At 44.0% G+C, this 20,680-nt stretch overlaps 1 protein-coding gene across 1 annotated transcript; it reads left to right on the top strand.

Moving 5' to 3' along the window:
• The first annotated feature begins 1,956 nt into the window (after positions 1–1,956).
• On the top strand, positions 1,957–20,435 carry WDR45B (WD repeat domain 45B). The gene is made up of 10 exons (XM_050908416.1): positions 1,957–2,104; positions 8,090–8,164; positions 11,211–11,312; positions 11,963–12,050; positions 12,600–12,694; positions 14,500–14,690; positions 16,670–16,755; positions 17,668–17,769; positions 18,283–18,404; positions 18,757–20,435. The coding sequence occupies exons 1-10, from the start codon at positions 2,038–2,040 to the stop codon at positions 18,861–18,863; spliced, it is 1,035 nt and encodes a 344-aa protein (XP_050764373.1). The 5' UTR covers positions 1,957–2,037; the 3' UTR covers positions 18,864–20,435.
• The last annotated feature ends 245 nt before the right edge of the window (positions 20,436–20,680 follow it).

The following is a 20,680-nucleotide window of genomic DNA, read 5'->3' as shown; positions in this document are numbered from 1 at the left end:
ACCACTCTACAAGAAAGTTCTAGGAGGAAAATGCCAAAGACACTGTGGTAAAAGGAACATGACTTGAAGAGCTGCTTTATAAGGAAAGAACACTATTTGAAAAATAAATAAATGTGTCTGGAAAAGAAATCCTATTATGCTTTCTTTAACTGGGGGAGGTTGTCTTTATCTTCCTTTAGAAGAATTTGAAGAACAATATACCTGATGTGAAGTCATCCTAGAAGTATCACGTAATGCTTTTGATACAACACCTGTCTTCAATATTGTTAACTGAAATATGGAAGAATAATACAAGTCAAGTTTTCCATTCGTGAAGGAATTGTGTGACTTGTTCTCCTGAGTAATAACAATCCTTTGAGGTGATGGTGTAGCTTCATCCCAGTTTCTTCCAGGTGTCTTCACTATTGTGAGATACCATCAAGTTATGTATCTATAATATTGCTCCTGGATCAGCATAGACGTCCACAGCCTCTGTAGGCAAGTAGGGAAAACTCAAGCCAGTAAAATGCCAAAGTTATGCCAGGACCGGGACCAATCAATGCATCACTACTTAAAGAAAAGTGCAATCAAGATCAAGTCTTCTCATAGTTAAAGGCAAAACAAAGTGCAGTGGACGGAATTCCTGTCGGATCGCTCCCTCGGTGATGAGCAGGCTCCACCTGCTGGTCTGCCTGTGCTGAATGAGCAGCAGAGAAATGCTGTAGGTATCAGCATGAAGCTGTCAGACTGTAGAAATTGCATCTCGACAGCTTGAGAAAATGTACATAGTAGCCTACAGCTACAAGAGGTTAAACCTGAATCAGACATCCGTACTTTGGGAGCGGTCTGGTTATGTTTGACTAGTGGCTGGGTGCAGGATGAAGAGTTCTCTTCCATGCACACTGCTATACTGTTTTTTGTGTCTTCCAAATTATAATCTTGGCCTCTTCAGTCCCCAGGTCATTAGTTTGTTTCCTTTCTGTATGTGATATGCAGTAAGAATACCTAGCTGGAGAGAGCATTAATAGGGATGCGTGTGTCCTCAAGGTCAGATTCTCTATTCCTCCTGCCAGCCAGTATAAAGACAAGGTAAGGAGGAGAGACTAGAGCAGCACTCCCTGCTTCTGGTAATGCCTGCAGCAATCCCAGATGGAGTAAGTAAAGCCTGAGCCTGTAGTTGGAAAGAGGAAGGTTTAAAAAAAGCAAAGAAGGGCTTGTTATTTCTTATACCAAGTCTCTTGACTGCCTGAGGAGACAAAATCTTGTAAAGATGCAATGTGATTATTTCATTTTACTTTTTATATATATATGAGTGCAGAAAGAATAGCGTACCAACTGGTCACTGCAGACAGCTCCAGGACTGTAATGACCCATTGTAAACTGAAAAGCTGTAGTAATTTCCAAACAGAAGTCTGTACGAGAGAAGAGTAGGTCACAAATCTGAAATACAACATCAAGCCATTGATGTGGAAGGCACAGAGCAAGTATAGACAAGGGCATCCCCACAGGCCTGCCAGGCCCATGCAGCGTTCGAGGGGCCAAAGCTACGGGCCCGTGTTCCTCAGGAGCCCCGCAGAGCGGGCTCTCCACCCCAGCGGTGAGGGGCAGGCCCCAGCCAGGCCCTCCCCGCAGTGGGGGGGCCCTGTGCCTGCGCGACCCTCGGGGCATATCCCGCCCGAAGCAGCCCCCTGAGAAAATGCCTCTTCCTCAGAGACGCATCCAGCCGAGCAGATCCGGCTCCTCCCGCCCAGCGCTAAATCCCCGGCCCCCCAAGGGCCCGCTCCCCCCCCTCAGGGCCAAGCGCACCCGCCGCCATCCCCCGGCCGGCCGCAGGGGCGTGGCGCGGCGCCGCTCGATTGCTCGGCGCTCCTCACCCTGGCGGGTGGATGGCCTCTGCGCTCGGCGGCGCTGCCTGGCAGGGTCGGAAGCAGCCGCCGGCCTGTCCGCCGCGGCTCGGCTCGGCTCGGCTCGGCTCGGCGGGCTCCCGCGGCGGGGCTGAGGCGGGCGGGCGCCGCCATGGTTTAAAGGGCGGCGGGCGGACACGAACGGGCAGGAGCCATGAACCTGCTCCCGGCCAACCCGCACGGCAACGGGCTGCTCTACGCTGGCTTCAACCAGGACCACGGTGAGGTGGCCGGGCCGGGCCGGGCCGGGCTGTGGGGGGGGGCTGCGGGGCGCGGCGCGGCGCGGCGCCGTGAGGGGAGTGGGCCCCGCTCGGCGCGGTGCCCGGAGACGGCCCGGCCCGGGGCGGAGGCTCTTCTCTCCCGGGCCCGGGCCTGGGGAGCCGGTTTGTGCCGGCAGAGGGGTGGCGGCTCGCGGTTGGGAGCCCGGCGGAGGTAACCGCCCAGAGCCGGTGAGGGGAGTGCGGCGCCCGCGCTGAGTCTGGGCCTGCCGCGGCTCCCGGCAGCGGTGAGTAACCGGGACCCGGCGTGGGCGGCCTCGGCTGCGGGAGGGCGGGCTGCCCTGGGCCTGCGATCCCGTCCCTCGGGAGGCGGCGGGCAGGCAGGGCGCGATGTCCCTCGCTGTGTGTCTCCCTGTTCGCCCCCGCCGTGGCTGACAGGGTGCCCGGGCTCTGGTCGTTGTAGTTGCTGTGGTAGACGTAGCCCCTGCCTTAAAAAGCCGGGAAGGCTGTGTTAGCAGAGGTACGATTTAACCGTTCTCCTGTTGTTTCAGCTCTGGTGTGCTAGTGTGTGTACCCAGCCACTTCGGAGAGAGTTGGTTGGGTGGAGTGGGGGGAGAGGAGAAGGAACAGTCGTGTTTAATGTGCATCTTCAAATACATCTGTCTCTCAGATGGTGGTTTGGTACTTGCTGCAAGTTGTGCTGCTTAAAATTGGCTAGCTTCCCTTGTGTAGTTGTATAAGTCTGCCTTAAAACCTGTGCTTAAAGGGATGTTCTTTTGAAACTGCATTACTGAAAAGGTAACTCACAAAATGTCGCTCTCTCAGTGTAAGTACTTTGCATTCAAAATTAATGATGTAATTTCTTTTTTTTTCTTTTTGCCTGATTTGTATTTTAAAAATTATGGTTAAAACCACTAACCATACTGGCAGACAAGTGGAGATACATGCACCACTGAAAAGCTTCACTGTATGCTTGGTTTATGTTTTTTCTTTGTTAGAAAGGGAAGCAGAAAGGGGTGCATATGCCTCGTCTTGCTTTTGCAATATAAAAATAGCACCAGTCTTATGAGTAAGTGTCATTTTTGTGGAATAAGGAATAGAAGGTCATCATTTTGTAACATCCTTTTGTCTTAACAAATAATACTCTTGCCTAAGACAGTCTTGCAGCTTCTGTCATTGTAGACTGTAGTTCATATACCTGTTGCTGATGCTGTTGAAGTCGTGTGTAAACACGAATTATTCTGTTGATTTTAGTCTAACATCTCTGATGACATTTTGTCAGTAGTATATCAAGCTGTTAATGAAGTGAGCTTCTTGGTAGCTCTCTTCATGCTATCCTGTTGACTTGAAAACAATAGAATAGTCTGTTTTTCGGCAACTCTGTTTGCGCTGGTTTTCATCTTGCATTTGCAACAGAGATGGAGAAAGAGATTTGCAAGGATGAGCTTCTTTCAAACCTGCAGGGGTCTGTAATGAAGCAGTAATGTTTGATGCTTGGCCTGTGATGGGGCTGGGTTATATAGAGAACTGTGTAAGAACATAAGTTTCTCTTTTACTGCAAAATGCCTTTTAGAACATCATTTTAGTGTGTAAAACTTGTTCTTTGTTGCAAAGGCTTCCTTAAATTCTGTAGCAGTAAATGCAAAATAAACACTTGTTTGAATAGTGTCGCATCCAAAGTATGTTAAGGAATTTGTCTTGGGAATCTGTGAGCTGACAGTATTCAAGTCCCATCCTACCTAGCCTGGCCAGCCAATTGAATAACAACAAAAAACTTGGAGAAAAAACATGTTTGGCTTTCATTTGCAGGCTCCTGGAGCTCTTCCTGCTTATGAATGATGACTTTTGAACTGTAGGTAGCATGCTAACTTTTTACTAGTTTAGGGCCTTTTTAAAGTGTTAAAGGATAGGCAATTCTTTGGCTGCTCGAAGAAGAGTAGATAAGAGGAAAAGCTCACTTATTCCTTATTGCTTCTGCTAAAAATAGAAATATGAGTCACTTGAGTGCTGAAGCTTAGTAGTGTGGGTGTCTGCATATATTGTCACAATAACCTAATTTCTTAGTAATTTAAGACTAGCCAATCCCATAATGATGGGAAGATGGGAGGAATGATCTAATAAGTCTCTCCAAGTCTTAACTTCCATGACTGACAAGTGATAAAGCTAGCATCTGCAGTTTTTCTGAAATGTGCTTCCCTTACTGTGTTTTGAGCGATATTATATTTCTGTATTGGGTGCCTTTGCCACTTTTTGTTTTTAAATTAAAAAAATAAAGAAAAAATGTAACTAAAAAAAATGGAAGGCCTATATTGCAAGGTGTTTTCAGTTGTTTTAAAACAGAATACTCTGACTTTAGGTTCTTAATTTCAAGCTGGTATGCTCCTGATTTCACGCACTTTTCTAATGCTTTCAGAAGAACATTAAAGTGCTTTACAGAAGTGAATAGACAAAACATCATAACAAATTACCATACCAGCAAGTGTATGTGTAAATTGCTGACAAGTTTCTCCTCTTTTGTCACTGTTGTAGTCTAAAGCTAGTTTGAAAACTGAGGTGTAGACTTGTTCTGGTGTTGACACACTTGGCTTATTCATTTGATCTCCTTTAGTGGACTGAAATGCTTAGCTATAGGACCCCATAAATGTTGGTAGGATTCTGTGCTCTCTCTTATGGCTTTAGACAAAATTTGCTGTGGTGAGGAAAACTAACGTGCTAGGAACTGTGCCTGCCATAGTCAATTCCCTAGACTTCACTGTTGCGTTTTCTGGGTCTTAGGCTCTAAAGCCTCCAGATCTCTTTATGTCACCATGCCCCATTCAGCTTGTGGCATCTTCTAGGATAGTCATTAATTTAACCCTTCCTTTTTCTTTTGGTTTTAGAAAAACAAACAAAACTCATTGTGGCCTCACTGGGACTGTTGGCAAATAGTACTTTTATTGTAGGAACAAGCACAACTGCGGATTAGGGTAATAATTTTGTAATAATTTTTTTTTTTTTTAAAGTATCTGAGTTGTCTTCTATCAGTGGCTTTTACACAGCATGTCTGTCCCTTCTTCAAATGAGATGTGAACTTCCTGTGGAAGGAAGTGTACCTGTTGTGGCAGCAATTCCCTCTTCTGGCAGCCCCTCTCCTGCTCTCTCATACATAAGAGCTTGCAAGCTGTAGCTGTAGCTGTCGAATTTGTGATCCCACTGGTAAATGCTGGGATCAGTCAGATGGGAAACACTGGGCTCCAAAGCTGTTCCTGTAACCTGGAATTGAATGAGTAGCAGTAATCTTCCTGTATGTTTTTTTTTCTCTTGTTTGGCTCAGGGGTTGCCATGACTGAGAACTTCATATCTCTGTCAGTAATGATCGCCTGTGTGGGGAATATCACCATTACTCACATTCCCTCCGTTCCGGTGTATTGTCTCCAGTTAAAAATGTAGATATTCCCAAGACATTAAAAGCAGCCCACGTCTTAGTCACGAGGTTAGCCCTGCAGAAAAGCTGTAGCAGTGCTACAGGAAATGTAATGTCTGCATTTTATTGCATTAGGAATGCTCCGTTTGGGTTTGTTATAAGCTGCTGGTATTAACACAAGTAAAACTTTACGGTGCTCTTTTACTATAGAACAGTTTCAGCATCCCTCTCCTTCGTCTCTCCTGGAAATACAATATTGTGTTATAAAACTGTCGCTGGAAAAATAATTATATGGATACACACTACAGCTACCAGAAACAGATTAGTTCTCATCCTGTATAGTATTATTTTATGTAGAGCGAAATGTTTCCATTGTAATTTGCTTTCCAGTTATCCCAGTAAAGTATACTGCACGAGGTGGCAGCTTATTAGTGCTTTGATTTCAATACAGCGCACTCTTACGTGTTCGACTGACAGAGCAAACTAAAGAATGATGCACTGAGAAGGGAGGAGGTAAAATGAATGTAGTTAATTTTAAAAGCATCTATTTCAATGTTTACTAATCTTTCTATAATTATTATATTCTTGTTAACCACTCTCTAGGTATGTTTACATATGTAAACAATAATTTTTTGCACTTAATTTATTACAAAATCTTGGACAGGGTGAAGTTGTGCCTGTGAGTCTTTTGGGTTGGGGGAGTAGGTTTTTTGTGTGTTTTGTTTTCTTCACTGTAGAACAGTCTGGTATATTGGGTCTGTGACTCTGCTGTTAGTGACAATATGTAAAATAAGAGGGTTAATTTGTTTCCTTTCTACATTGAAGAGATGGATCTTGTAGTAATTTTTCCTTTGTATGTGTGAGTCCAGTGAATAGGAACCCTAAGGATGCTGCCAAACATACACCCCCACACCTCATAAGATACTGGTCTGTAAAGCAGGATGTGTGTGATGCCTTTTTTTTTTTGTTGCTGTTGGGTTTTGGTTGGTTGGGGGGGGTTGTGTTTAGTTGTTGTTTGTTGTTTTTTTTTTGTTAGGGTTTTTTTTTTTTTTTTTAAATAGGTCCTACTTGGAATGAAACCCTTGAAGTATTAAAAAGGAATCTCAAATTGGCTGCGTTATTTTTCCGAAATTGTGGAGTTACTTTAAATTAATACTGTTGTCAAGATCAAGTTTATGACACTTTTTTTATTGTTATGTGAGAACAATGATTTTGTTCTGTGTTATAACACAAAAAAAAGAGTCACCAATTGTATTGTTTCTTCTGACATCTTAACCTGCATCAAGCTATGAACAGTGGAAGATGTATTCAATGTTGCTCAGTTGCCCTTCAGTGAGCATATGCAATTTTTTTTCATTGAGCTTATATTAAGCTAATAGTATGCAAACCACAAAGACAGTTAGTTGCCTATGTTGTGAGGAGCATTGCTGGCTGTTTGTGAACCTTTAGCGCCAGGAATACCTGAAACAGTCTCTTGCAGTCTGAGCCCTTTTGCCAGCTGCAGAGCCATGGCTCCGCAGCAAACCAGCCCAGTCTTGTGTGTAGGAAATCATGAGTCACCTGGCTATGAGCAAATGGTTTGGAGACCTTATGTTGAGTGAAGACTTCCTTCCCTCCTTCCCCCACCCACCCTGTGATTTTTGGGTATTGCGTTTGGGGAGGGGGTGCATTTAGACATAGCTCCTCAATTTTTACTTCGGAGGGGTTTAGGTCATTGCAGTCATTGCAGTGCATAAGAATAAAACCGGACTAATGTGAATATCTCTGTTCTAGTACCTTGAAGATCTTAACTGGATTTTTGATACAGTGCATATAAATTGTGTAGCAACTAATCTTCTGTCAGTCTGCCTCTAGCGATGGTAGCTGCTTCTAACTTCACACTGGCATTTCTTTATATTAGTAACTGCATTCACCCATTAGCGAGTAAAACAGCAGGACAGGATACTGGTAGTTTGATGGATTCCACTAAAAAGGCACATGCATAATTCTGTACGTAAATGTAACTAAAATAATTTTCCAGAGTATTTTAATCTGGCTTCTAATCATTCCCTGGTTTAGACTTAAGCTATTGGCATGTAATTATTGTCATCTGACTCAGTAGGCTCTCATTAGAGCATTCTTAAAAACTATGTTTGAGAAGCTCTCTTCTGTGGAAACATGAACAATGGATCATGCTTCATATAGTCCTAATCACGGTGTAAATTTGGATCTAATAAGAAAGGAGGGGTTTTGCTTCATAATGACTGTTGGTCCATAAAAGTTAAAATGCAGGTTTCCTTCCCTCTGTAGTGCATGGCATAGGATACAGATGGGTTGGGAATTGCTCTCCTTTCCTTCCGTTGGTTTCTTACCTGTCTAAAAAGAATACTGAGACCTTGCCACTTTCAATAGAGGCCAGCATAGAGGACAGCTCCTCCAAGCGGTTTTCACTTGCAAACACTAACAAAGCCTGCAAGTGGTCTTCAGCTTGAATTTAATAATGCAGTTATCGAGTAATGCTCTCTTAACCCTCTGGCTCTTCCTTAGTTCTTGAGTGTATCTCGCAGTTACTATATATGTGTGTATATATGTGCTTTTTACTACAGGATGCTTTGCATGTGGAATGGAAAATGGATTCCGAGTTTATAATGCAGATCCACTCAAAGAAAAAGAGAAACAAGGTAAAATGCTTACTTATTATACCATGCTAGTTCTGTGTTGGAAGCTCAGCCTCCTCATTTTTTTTCTGTAAGATTTGCTTAGCTTTCACTTGTTCCATCACTGGAAGGCTTTGAATAAAGCCTCAAGAAAGGGAGTCCATGCTGGTCCCAAAGGGACTCTCACTTATGCCACTGCCCGGTCAGATGTTTATATGCTATCAATTTGCATAAAGCTGGCTGATGAATGTGTCTCACCTTCTTGCAGAGGCTGAATTGTGTTAGCTGTTCCTAATGTTTGTAGTCCTGAAGAGGAGATAAATTGCCTGGTTATTCACAAGTGGGAGAAGAGTTGCTCGCTGCAGCGTTATTATGTACCATCAAGAGAAGTTGTTCTGTTCTTGTGCAGTAATCTGGATGATCTAGTACAGCAATAAAACTACTGCCTTTTTACTGGAGATCTGAACGTAATGTGTCTTGTACTTGCTTAGAGTATTGCTTGCAAGAGCACTGTGAGCTCAGACCTCTCATACTCTAAATTTTATATTCACTGTATGCTCAGAAAATTTGGGAGGATCTTAAGGCAGTAAACCTAGTATCATGTCTTAACAGAAGTTACTCGATGAGCTATATTAACAGGTCGTGGGACTTTTTATCAGAAAGCAAACATAACTGAGTCAAAATAAGGGAAAATGAAACCTAGCCATGTGATTCTAACCCTAAATATAGGAAGAAAGCTGCCATGCTAAACAGGTTTCCCAGCAATTCCAGCCTGTGGTGATAGAAAGGATTTAATAAGAGGAAAAATGTATTTAAAATAGCAATTCCTATGAAACCAGGCATGCTTTCACTTTCTAGCACTGTAAGAGATTTCAGTCACTGTTCATGTGGCCAAAGCTGACAAACTGTTTTCTGTTCTTCATACTAAATTCTTCCATAAGCAACATGTCTTGGGACTATCATCTGTGATGGTGTGCTAAAAGGATCAGAATTCAGGTTGAAGTCCTGTTGAGTTCCTTGTCAAAACTCTCCCCGCCAGTAGCTCTGGACATACTTCCAGGACGCCTAGCATGAAATGTTTCTTATGAGTCAGATTGCCTTTGCCCTGTGGATTCTGAGAGGTCACACTGTACTGGCTGCATAGGTACACAGAGAAATCTTGTTCATCTTTCATGTATATTTAAACCTACCTGAGATAGTCCCAGTTGGAGCGTGTCTATTTGATTTCTGTAACCCAATATGAAACCAAGTCTTAAAACTGTTATACCCTGGCTTGTCTCTCTTATATCCAGGAGTTCCGTGAAGTTCCCCATCCAAGCATCACCTGTCAGAATTGTAAAGATAATGATTAAAGTATCTGTTCTAACATAGATTCAGAACACATTGCACGTTCTTAAATTGTCTCAAGTTATCATTCATAAATATTTTAAGACTTTTTTTTACAGTGATAATACTTCTTCATAACAAAATGTGCTGTCATGCTTTAAATGCTTTAATGGAGTTAAGAGGACGATATGGTGCAGAAGGAGGTAGTGTCCAAATACAGCTGTTCAGGAAGGAAACGCAGCAGTCAAAAGTGTTGTTGAAGAAACCACAAGGACTTGTATGAAATCCAAGGCTTTACTGCTTCAGTGTGAATATCTTTCCAGGCATCTACCTTCAGCGTTGTGTAGTCAAGTCACAACATAGATTCTTCATCCAGATGTACTGCAGTGCTTCTTAATGTCTAACGGAATCTCCCTTGTCCTATCCTTCATGCATATGTCTACATTTTTCCATTGTAGTGCTTCCTCCCAGCTCCTCAGACATTTTTCCTGTTTTCTCCCATCCCTATTTGTGACAGTAGGTCTCTCTTGAGCCCTTGTGAAATTTCAACTTTTCCTCTAGCTTTGAAATGGTTTCCTAGTTTCATCCACCTTTCCTGCTGCAGCCTGCCAGTGTGTGGAGTTATTGGGCAGTCTTTTAAAGTAGAAGTTTGTTTTTAACTCTGCTCATCTACCTTGAAGGCCACAGTTACGGCCTCTCCTCCTGACAGTTCAGTTCTCTCTCCCCAGTGGAATGCCAAGCATCCCTCTAAGCTATGTAAACAAAGCCAAGCCCCCACTCATATGTCATCAAATAGAAAAATTCTTTTATTATAAAATCCCCTGGTTGGTATTTTGTTCCTCCACTTGCACCATAAGCATGGCGTCTTATTCTACTTCCTCTGCAGTTGAGATTCTTAAAAAGAAAAAAAACCTTTTCCTTGCACTATAAATGAGGAACTGTCTGCACCAGCTGAGCTCTCTTGCTTTCACTGTGTTTCCTGCATCATCGAGTGGAGGCTTGCTGGAGCTGGACCGTACTTTTTACCTATTCTAGCAGCTACGGGTATGGTCCAGAGAACAGCACTAGAGATTCTACTTCAGTTACATATATGTGCGTTTTGCCTTCTTTCCTCAAATCCGCCAAGTCTATAAAGACAAATCCCCTTGCAAATAGAAAGGTTCATGACTAATGAATGCTATTGGTATTTTTCTAAATACATGGCATTAGCATAATAGAGCAACACCAGACTTGAAACGTGTGCGTGTGAGGGGAATGAATTTGAGCTAACTGGACAGTCTTTCTAAACATATTTACAAGCCCACTGTATAATAGAAATGATCAAGCTACCATGATGATCTTGCTCGATCTCCTCTCATGCAGCATGTTTTAATATAACTTAAAACCTTGCTGTGTTTTTTCTATATATGAAAATGAGGCCTGTCCCAACTGTGTGACAACAGTGGTGATCTTCATTGCTATGAAAAATAAAGCAACTTTGCTGAGAATCCTAATCTTAAACAAGCACCAAAAAAAACCAAACAAAAAAAAACCCCCACCCTTTTAGTCAGGGTTTCGTGTCTGTCACCCCCACTCTTAGACAATACTCTGTTTTTTAAGGTCAGCGAGGGTAGGAAGATACTATTCTTCTCAGGTGCCTGAGAGAAGTGCTAGATAGCGCGAGCTTTTCTTGTAACAGTGGTAAAAATTAGATGGCATTTTAACAGGTTCTGACACTTTTAAATAAAATACATTTGTCTTTCAGAATTTCTAGAAGGTGGTGTTGGCCATGTCGAAATGTTGTTTCGTTGCAACTATTTAGCACTAGTAGGTGGAGGAAAAAAGCCGAAGTACCCACCTAACAAAGGTGAGTCTCGAGGAATAGATCTTGTCAATGTTTGCCTTGCTATCTGTGTGAAACTGCCCAAAGAACTCCCAAACCAAATGCCTTGAGCTGGGGTCTGGTATTCGGAAGGTTGGAGGAGGGGATGTTGCAGCAGGTTTAAGTAAACATGGTGAAGTAAGTTGCGTCTCTGCTGTTGCAGTGTTAACAGGCAGTTACCTGCGGTGACCAGTCTCCGAGACCTGGTGACAAAGCCTGTACTTCTCACAGTTAACTTCGCAAGAGACTCTATGGCTCGGCAGCCTGAGGGGGAAGAGGTCCCTGGTTGGCAAGCTTTGTAGGAAAATATGCTACTTTTTTATGCTGCCTTATTTCTTCGATAGCCCTCAGAGCAAAACAAAAAAGCTGCTTGTCTTTAGAAAAATGTATTTTTAGGGTCAGCTTTTGTGGTTAGAGTTTACCAGCTCCTACCTGCACGAGTCATAGCATGAAAGACTGGGTTGATATGTAGTAGCTAAATACCTTCTGGTGAGCCTGATGCCAGTGTGTAACTGCTTAGCTATTGGATGCACCTCTTGAGTAGCCTTCTCAGAAACTAGAAGTCGTTATAAGGGAGATGATGTGGATCTTCAGATATGCCTTGATGATCTAATGCAATCTCTGCACTGTTCTAGTAATGATCTGGGATGACCTGAAGAAGACGACTGTCATTGAGATAGAGTTTTCTACAGAAGTCAAAGCAGTTAAGCTGCGAAGAGATAGGTAGGTACAAGAACTGTGTTCCAAACGCGCAGCTTGGCTTTGTATGCTGTTCTTATTCATTTCCAGCTGTTTGTAGAAAGAAAAAGATCCTGCTTTAACACCAGCAATTAAAGGTAAAACAGGCTTTTGGGGGCAAGCATTAGGTGTTAACAGATCACAGCTCAAGTATACTGGTATCTGAAACCTTGGTGAAAAGCCTGTAAGACTTTCTGGCCCCCTAATGTAGGGAAATGTTCTCATGTGGCTACTGCTGACTGTTTTTCTAGGTGTGGAGGAGTGTGGAGGGAATTCAAGCGGATCTCTAGAGCGAGAGCATCTATTAACAGCTGGAGCCTGTGTATGTGTGGGCGGAGGGGTTCTGCTGTCACAGCTTTGGATAAAAGTGCTTTGCGGGCTCATAGTTGCATAGTTTTTTGCAAGGCTGTGAGTCTGTTGGGAGGGGGGGAGAATATAGCCATTACATCAGTTGAAAGCCTTTGCAGATGTGAATTAATATCTGTGTCCCTGTTTTACCCACCCCAAGTCATAGGAACTTCTTGTCTGTTTCAGAATTGTGGTAGTCTTGGACTCGATGATTAAAGTTTTCACATTCACACACAATCCCCACCAGTTGCACGTCTTTGAAACCTGCTACAACCCTAAAGGTTAGTTGTATATGTGGGTTGGGGAATGGAAGGAAGTTTATTCTGTTCTTAACATGCTATTCATCTTTAGCTGCCGAATCGGTTATTTAGTAAGTCATTAAACAGTTTCCTTACTGCACTAGAGTCACGCCCTTTGGAGATGCTTTTGTGTTTATAAAATGGTTATTAAAATTTATTAATACTTGACACAGAAAAGCTTTTTCATGTACTCCTGTTATAGATTTGATTTCTATAAGAGCTATATGCTTTCTTCTGTAAAGAACCTGTAAACTTGATGTATTTTGTGCTGAAAGCTTAGTTATAAACACAAACTATTGAAGTGCATCATTCCTCTTTTCTAATAGAGCTAGAACTGTCTAGCAAGCTATTCTCTACAGTGTCAAAAAGAGCCTAATTAGCAAACTGATATTGTTCTTTTTAAATAGCAAGGTATGGCTTTGTCTCTTGTTGAAACGAGCAGAAGGTATCCTGAACCAAGCTGAGTATCAGTGCCGCAGGCTAAGTACTGTGTAGCGCGGTGATGCCAGCTCTAGGCTCCAGGTAGGCGTGGGAGGGATAGGGCTTGGGTTTGACCTAAGGAAATGGTTTTGTTGCAGTAGGCTTTACTGAAAAAGGGAGGTCCTGTCTGGAAGGAGAGCCTTGAGGGTAAAGAGAGGAGCATACTCCCATGTCAGCTGCACACTTAACACCAGGTGTGCAAGGGAAAGTCTAAAACTAGAGGGGTGTAATGGCAACTGTGTGAATATCTGCCTCCGGGCACAACTCCGCCCTGCTGTGAAGATGGTCAGGGTCCCAACGCACGTGTAGCCTGCACGGGGATGTTGAGGAGCTGGGCTTGTTTACTCATGCAGAAAGGAGACTGAAGGGCTGTCTGCAGCTAGCGGCTGACAGCTACTTGAAGGACAGTTACAGAAACGATGGAGCTAAACTCTTCTTGATAGTGCCAGACAGTAGAACAAGGGGTGTTGGCCATGCTTGATATGTCGGGAGGATCAGCTTGGACGTCAGGAAGATGTTTTCTCCACCAGGAGGTTACTTAGGCTTGGAGTCCCCGTCCTCAGAGGTTTTCAAGCCTGCTGGAAGCAAACATGGAATTGCTGCTGCGCTCAGGGCAGCACAGCCTAAAAGCAGATTCGGCATGCTGACTGACTGACAGGCTGGTGGGTGTAAGGCAGAAGATGCAGTAGAATTATGTTGTTTTGTGTGATAGCCACCCGTTGCTCCGCTAGCTGTGGACTGAGATTGCAGGAATTTACTTGGTGTCAGCAGAACACCTGGGAGAGATGTGATTTACCTTAAATGGTTGGCAAAAAGTTATGAAGAAAAAAGTGCAAGTGCCATAAGAACCAAGTTCAAACGTGAATTAACAATAATGTTTTACTGACAGAGAAGAAACTAAAATATCACCTATTATAAACTCTTACCCTTTTCGAGCTGCTAAGGAGACTTTTTTTATTTTTTTTTAAATAGCTTTGCTGTAACAGACTGATGGAGCTGATCTCTGAAAACATCCAGATTTTGGATAACCACAACTAGATTACTTTGAAATAAAGTGATGAGAGCAAGTTAAAATTATGCTGCTCCCCTACTTCTCTATGCTCTGCACTTATGGACGGATCATGTTTTGGGATACCGCAATAGCCATTAAAATGAAATTCTGATTTACTACATGTATGTTTGTTTATTCTGAAATTACTGATATTTAGAAACTTACGTTTGAAAACTTTTATTAGGTTATGGAAACTACACAGTTATTCTCTCTCTCTTTTTTTTTTTTTTTTTTTTTTTTTTTTTTTGTCTTTTAGGTCTCTGTGTCCTTTGTCCAAATAGTAATAATTCTCTTCTTGCATTTCCTGGAACACATACTGGGCATGTGCAGATAGTGGATCTCGCTAATACAGAAAAGCCTCCTGTAGACATACCGGCTCATGAAGGAGTCTTGAGCTGTATAGCTTTAAATCTGCAGGGAACAAGAATTGCAACAGCATCAGAAAAAGTAAGAATAATCTCCTCGTACCTCTGATTTCCTATGCATTCTAGTGTAGTAATGCCTTCTAAAATAGGATGTTGCATCCTTTCGTAGGAAAGACATAGAAATAACTAACTGGAAAATTTGTCATGGAAATACGCATTCTCAGTCTTTATCTTTACTGCTCCTTTAGGATACCCAAACAGCAACCCAAATGCCGTGCCTGACGTAGCGTTTATGTTTTAGCTGACTGTAGCAGTGACATTTGAATGAGATCTGGCCCAAGCAGTTCCCGTGTTTCACATGTTCTTCAATAAATACTATTAATTTTAAAAATAAAGGGGGAGGGGGAAGCTTATTTGCATTCTTTCACTGCTATTATCTTCTGCTTAAATTCACTTTAAAACCACTGGCTAAAGAAATACTTGCAAATAGGTCTGTCATAGTGGAGGACTTCGTTCTGCTCTGGCTTAACTCCTGTCACAGACCAGGAGGGAGGTGCACTGCCTCTGTTTTTCTCATACACACGCTGCAGATGTTTTCATACAGAGTGTAAACGATAAAATGCTTCTTGGAATATTTACCAAATTGTGTGCGGTCGTATGTTACATAGGGCTAAAGAACACAAGACACTGACAAAAACCTGAAGTTACTGCCTAGTACCAATCCCTTTGGGCTGGGCTGCTGCAGAGAGATGTAGAAAGGATGCAAAGCAAGTCATAGACCTGCCTTCTCCATGGGAACTTCCGTGAAGTCTGCTAGTGAGCTTCATCTCCCAAAGGATGATTGGTTCCAAAGTGTCCAAAGGAACGTAAGGTAGATGTACCCATCTACCTGAGGCAAGTTGAGTACTCGCCACCTTCTTCCACTCAACTGAAGTGAGTTTCTCAAGGACAAGCTAAATTAATCCGACGAGTCTCTGTTTAGAACAGTTTCTACTGCACAGCCTATAGCTCAAAAAGCTTAAGAAAAGAAAATGCAGCCATAGTCTCTCTTAACTAAGCTTAATTACTGTACGTCTTCTAAACAAAGCTCTTAAAACTGCCCAACTCCACTGCTAAATAGAGTAATCTGCTGAATTTGTATTAAGACATTCCTTTTTTTTGCATTGAACTTTAACAGCATTTGCGAACTGAAACAGTACGGGCAAACTGCCATTCTGAGCATACTGTAAGCAAACATCTCAAGCTGGTGCCTTAAATCAAAACCAAGCTGACATTTACCCGAATCTTTCTCTGCTGGGTTCTGTTATTTACTGCTGTGCGACTGGAGAAGTGCATTTGTTAACCAGGTGTATAACGCGAGTTGTAGGTGACAATGTATACCCACACTTCATCAGATGAAGTACTACTGAATTGTTGATCACTTCATTTGGGATACACTGACTTGCTTTGCATCTCTGGTGTCAAGCTTAGTTTACTCGAAATGAAGTATCCAATGCCGTACTCTGTCTGTAACCTGACTCTGTGGCGTCTCTCAGATTTGGATCAATACAGATAATGAGCATGTGACAGGTAACTAATTCTTCTAGATGACTTCAGCTGAACTCACTGTAAGGCAAGACCATCTGCAGCCTGATCATACTTAGCGGGGAAAAAAAATTGCATGGTAGCAATCAAAACAGAGTACTGACTATGGGGAGCAAGAAGTGATTCACAGAACCTGGGCACAAAAGGCTGTACGCAAGTCTACTCTAATGTTTGCAAACTAATGCTGGGGCTGCGCTAGTGCTTTAAAACCTAACTTGGAAGAAACTTCTTTAGTTGAGTAGCTAAGTAACAAGATTGTGTACCAAAGCATTATAACATTGTGGTGGTGGTGGTGGTGGTGGGGGAATTGATATTCTTCCCAAAAATTAAGAGAGGTTCTCTCAGATCTACTGAGATGAAAAACCCAATGCTGTACGTAGGGGCGTGCTGGTCAGATGGACAGAACTTTAGGATGCACTCATAGATGTAAAGAGAGTCTTCTGTCTTTCCTAATACAATGCTTGATTCCTTTTCAAGGGGACCCTCATAAGAATATTTGATACTTCATCAGGGCATTTAATCCAGGAGCTACGAAGAGGATCACAGGCAGCCAATATATACTGGTATGTTTAATTCCTTCTGCTTTGTCGTCTTGTGGGTCTTGTTGTGCTGAGGCACCCTGGTAAACGGCACCTGAGTCATCTTCAAAGAGCACAGGGACGTTACGCTGCCACGGGCCCAAGGCAGAACTCTCCCGGCAGCCGGAGGTGCCAGGGCTGTGCTGGGCCTGTGCTGCTTCCTCTTCGCTCGGGGCTGGCGAGGAGAGAGCAGTAGCTGGCAGCGGTGTGAAGCCCAGCACAGGTTACAGGGGTTGGGATGAAGATGTAGATCTTGATAGGCCCGCTTCTCTGCACAGGATGAACGGTAGCTGGGGGGATACTTCAGCTTCACGCTGAAATACAGGGAGTGCAACGATGCAGTTTAACACTTCCCAGAGAGACTAGGATGAGCACCTGGGGGTGCGTGGAGGTTTATTACAACACAGTGCTGCTCCGCATGTGTGAGCCCAAGGCAGGAGCCTGACCAACCCACTGCTGGAAGCACGCTCCTAGGAGTGGGGAAACTTCCATTCTTCTACCAAGCACCGCTCTGGGGTAGGAGTGTTGCACACTTTATCCAATACCTGCCTACTCCTTGGAGCAGAGGTCCTGCATTTTCTTCCAGCAGAAGTGGCCGAATGGCCCGCACGGATCGTGTCCGTGGCAGGGCAGTCTGCTGCACGGCTGGTCCTGACAAACCAGGTCCTCCGTTCAGAGTGCGTGCACTCACCAGTGAAGGGGCTGTTCCTCCTGTCAGCGCTGCTCAGAGCAGGGCTGAATCGGAGGAGTCCCAGAGCTCCTCCAGGAGAGGAGCTGGTGCCACCTTGCCTGCCAGGCTGGCAGCTGCTCTAGGCAACTGCGCAAGCAGAATTGTGCACTCCAGCAGCTGTGGGTACGTTCCGGTAGAGACGCTGCAACTGTCTGTATTCTCTACAGTATTAACTTCAATCAGGATGCTTCCCTAATCTGCGTATCCAGTGACCACGGCACAGTACATATTTTTGCTGCAGAAGACCCTAAAAGAAATAAGCAGTCAAGGTAGGGTTTGAGCCATGCGGAAGCCTTTCGGGGGGGGCTGGGAGGGGGGCTTGCCCTTTTAGTAGCGTTTGAAACACTGGAGGGGGTAAGATTAATCTGCTGTGCTTGAGGGAAGTTGCAGATTTAGGACTACATAGCAACTGCCAAGTTTCTGCGGTCCTTTGCGGAGCTGCAGAATTCCAGCAGAAGGTTAGGGTGGGTTTTTTTTCATGGCTCTCTCTAGCATGAACATACTTTATGGACACTTCACATAAAGCAGTCTCTACTAAAAATCAATCCTTTCGGCAGTTTTTGCAGTAACTTAAAAACACGAAGCCAGAAAGGCAGTTGTAGGGTCACTCTTCCCTAGAAGGGGAATTGTACGTATTACCTGATAGTAGAAGAAAATGAAAAGCCAATCAAAAATAGCAGTTAGTGTGAACCCTGTGACTTGTTCAAACACACCAGCAGTTCTAAATTGACTCCAGTCAACGCCTTACTAAGTCGTCATACTTTTTTTTTTTTCTCTTTCAGTTTGGCCTCTGCCAGCTTTCTCCCCAAATACTTCAGTTCCAAATGGAGTTTTTCCAAATTTCAGGTTCCCTCAGGCTCTCCATGCATTTGTGCCTTTGGAACAGAGCCAAACGCTGTCATAGGTAAGTACTGGCAGCTTCCCCAGGTTCTGGCTGGAGAACCGGGTTTTGAACTACACTGGCTTTGAGCTGGAGGGAATGCTCAGCTGAGACAACGTTGCGTGTCCCTGGCAGCCGAGAGCAGGAGCTCTCGCTGCTCAGGAGTAAGATCAGAGGGTGCCCAGGGTGGAAGGACACAAGCCTGGGTGCAGTGCTGGCCTGACAGACACTGCACAAGGACTGCTTACCTCGGGTTCCTCCAGAGCATCTCTCTGTATGCTCTGTTAGCTTGAAAGGTCAGCTGAAGCTGCTCTAGCTGGAGGAACGGAACGGTACCTCTGAAGAGCTGAACTTAACATGTTTGTTTTTGTTTCAGCAATATGTGCAGATGGCAGCTACTACAAGTTCTTATTCAACCAAAAAGGGGAGTGCTCAAGGGATGTCTATGCTCAGTTTCTAGAAATGACGGACGACAAGCTTTGACTGAGTTGAGGGGAGCGCATGGGTCAAAGTACTGCCTTGGCTATTCCACATCTTTGGAAAGACAGTATATGAATGTCCAATACTGATCAAGAAGTTTAGCAGACCTCACTGAGAAGCCTGGCCCAACATGATCACACCAAGCTCTGAAGTAGTGGACTACATATGTTTATTCTCATTTCTGCAAGTATTCATCATTAAAGTCTTTGGGTTACTGTCATCAACTCAAGTTTTCAAGATGTGGCTTTCAACAAGCTTGTGCCTATTGGGTTTCTCTTAATCTAAACTGTGAAATGACTTTAGCTTAAACACGAGTGCCTGCCACACTAAAAGATCTGCAGGGGGCTGTACAATGTACAACTAGCCTTAGAAAAAGGGATGCGGAAACAGAAGATTTCAGGCATTGCTTTACTTCCCCGGAGTGGCTGGGAGTGGGGGGAATACTATGGATCATGCTCACATAAAACTCCACCAGCTTGGCTAGGAGCAGGAGGGCTGCCTTGCCCCCTCCCCTGAGCACATCTTAGAGTAACAGAGGAGAAGAGATGACAAGCGTGTAGCCATAGACGACCGTAGCGTGACCCGTGCTTGTCCTCTGAGCCGGTGCACGGGGCTGGGTGGTGGGAGTCGCGCGGCTGCAGCCTGCTGCTCCCGTACGCCTGCCCACGGTGGAGTGATCAGCACCAACTGGCCGCGGTGCCAAACCGTACGCAGCAGCTGAAGGCACCCTTAGGCACTGGCTGACCCAACCACCCTCTCCTCGGTGCGTGGAGCGAGCACCCAGGGCACTTGGGCACCCAGAGCGCCTGTATTCGTACAGGTGACTCCTCCTGTAACGGAACAGCCATTCCAGATTTAAAAACCACCCTCGGTACTGGGCGACAGCTGTACTGGCTGCTTCTAAAACTGCTGTGCTTCAACTGGAAGACTGGACAGGCCACTTACACATCCAGCACAATAAACGAACGAGGTGGCGTGAAGTATACATCTCTGCAATGGCTTTAAACTTGCAAACTTTTTTTTTTTTTATTTGAGATGTTGCAGACTAAATCCTGTTGGCCTAGGGACAGTTAGGTTAGACTAAACCGACTGACTGGTAAACTCTTTCCCAAAATTGTTACATGGCAATTAACACTTACTGCTGAACTAAGGCACACGATGCTAAACTAGAAACTGAAATAGACACAAGCTCTCCATGCATAGCACTAAATACCTGGGGGGAGGGAAGTCTTGCTCTTCTGAAATTTAATTTCAAGACGCTTCAAATCTGACATGCCAGTTCACTCTAAGATTGTTTAGCTGCAAACTCTAAATTTGACAAGTTTCTTTTAGTGTCACGTAACATACTAAGGACTAACTTCTACGCAGATTTTGATGTCAAGGTTGCATGTTGCTTTTATGTGTATTTAATCACAGAAATTGTTTTGCACACTTATTTGTAATATGTTATTTCTTTTAAATAAAAGTGACTAATTTTGCTGTATTCACTGATGATCGCAGCCGAAGTTCCTATTGCCCTAGGTTTTGGGGAATAAATCCGTAACTGAGTAAATAGCGGTGGCTGTTGAAGGACAGAAGCTGAATCATGCTGCCCGTGCCGTGTCAGCAGAGGACAGGAAGTACACAAGTTGCTGCCTGGGACACGTACGCTGGTATTTACACCAAGCCAAGTCCAACTTCCAGTGCAAACCAGTTCTTGTCCAGCTCCGTTTACCACACCATTCACCACAGCCGCTGTTCTGAACCTTCTTACCTTTTCACAGCTGTGTTAGCAGAATGACCAACTGGAAACTGCCAGCCCCCTGGAGAAGTACGTGCAC

Source organism: Gymnogyps californianus, chromosome 19 (assembly GCF_018139145.2).
Source record: "Gymnogyps californianus isolate 813 chromosome 19, ASM1813914v2, whole genome shotgun sequence".
Taxonomy (NCBI): domain Eukaryota; kingdom Metazoa; phylum Chordata; class Aves; order Accipitriformes; family Cathartidae; genus Gymnogyps; species Gymnogyps californianus.
Note: the sequence above shows the minus strand (reverse complement) of the source record. Positions and strands in the feature narration are given on the sequence as shown.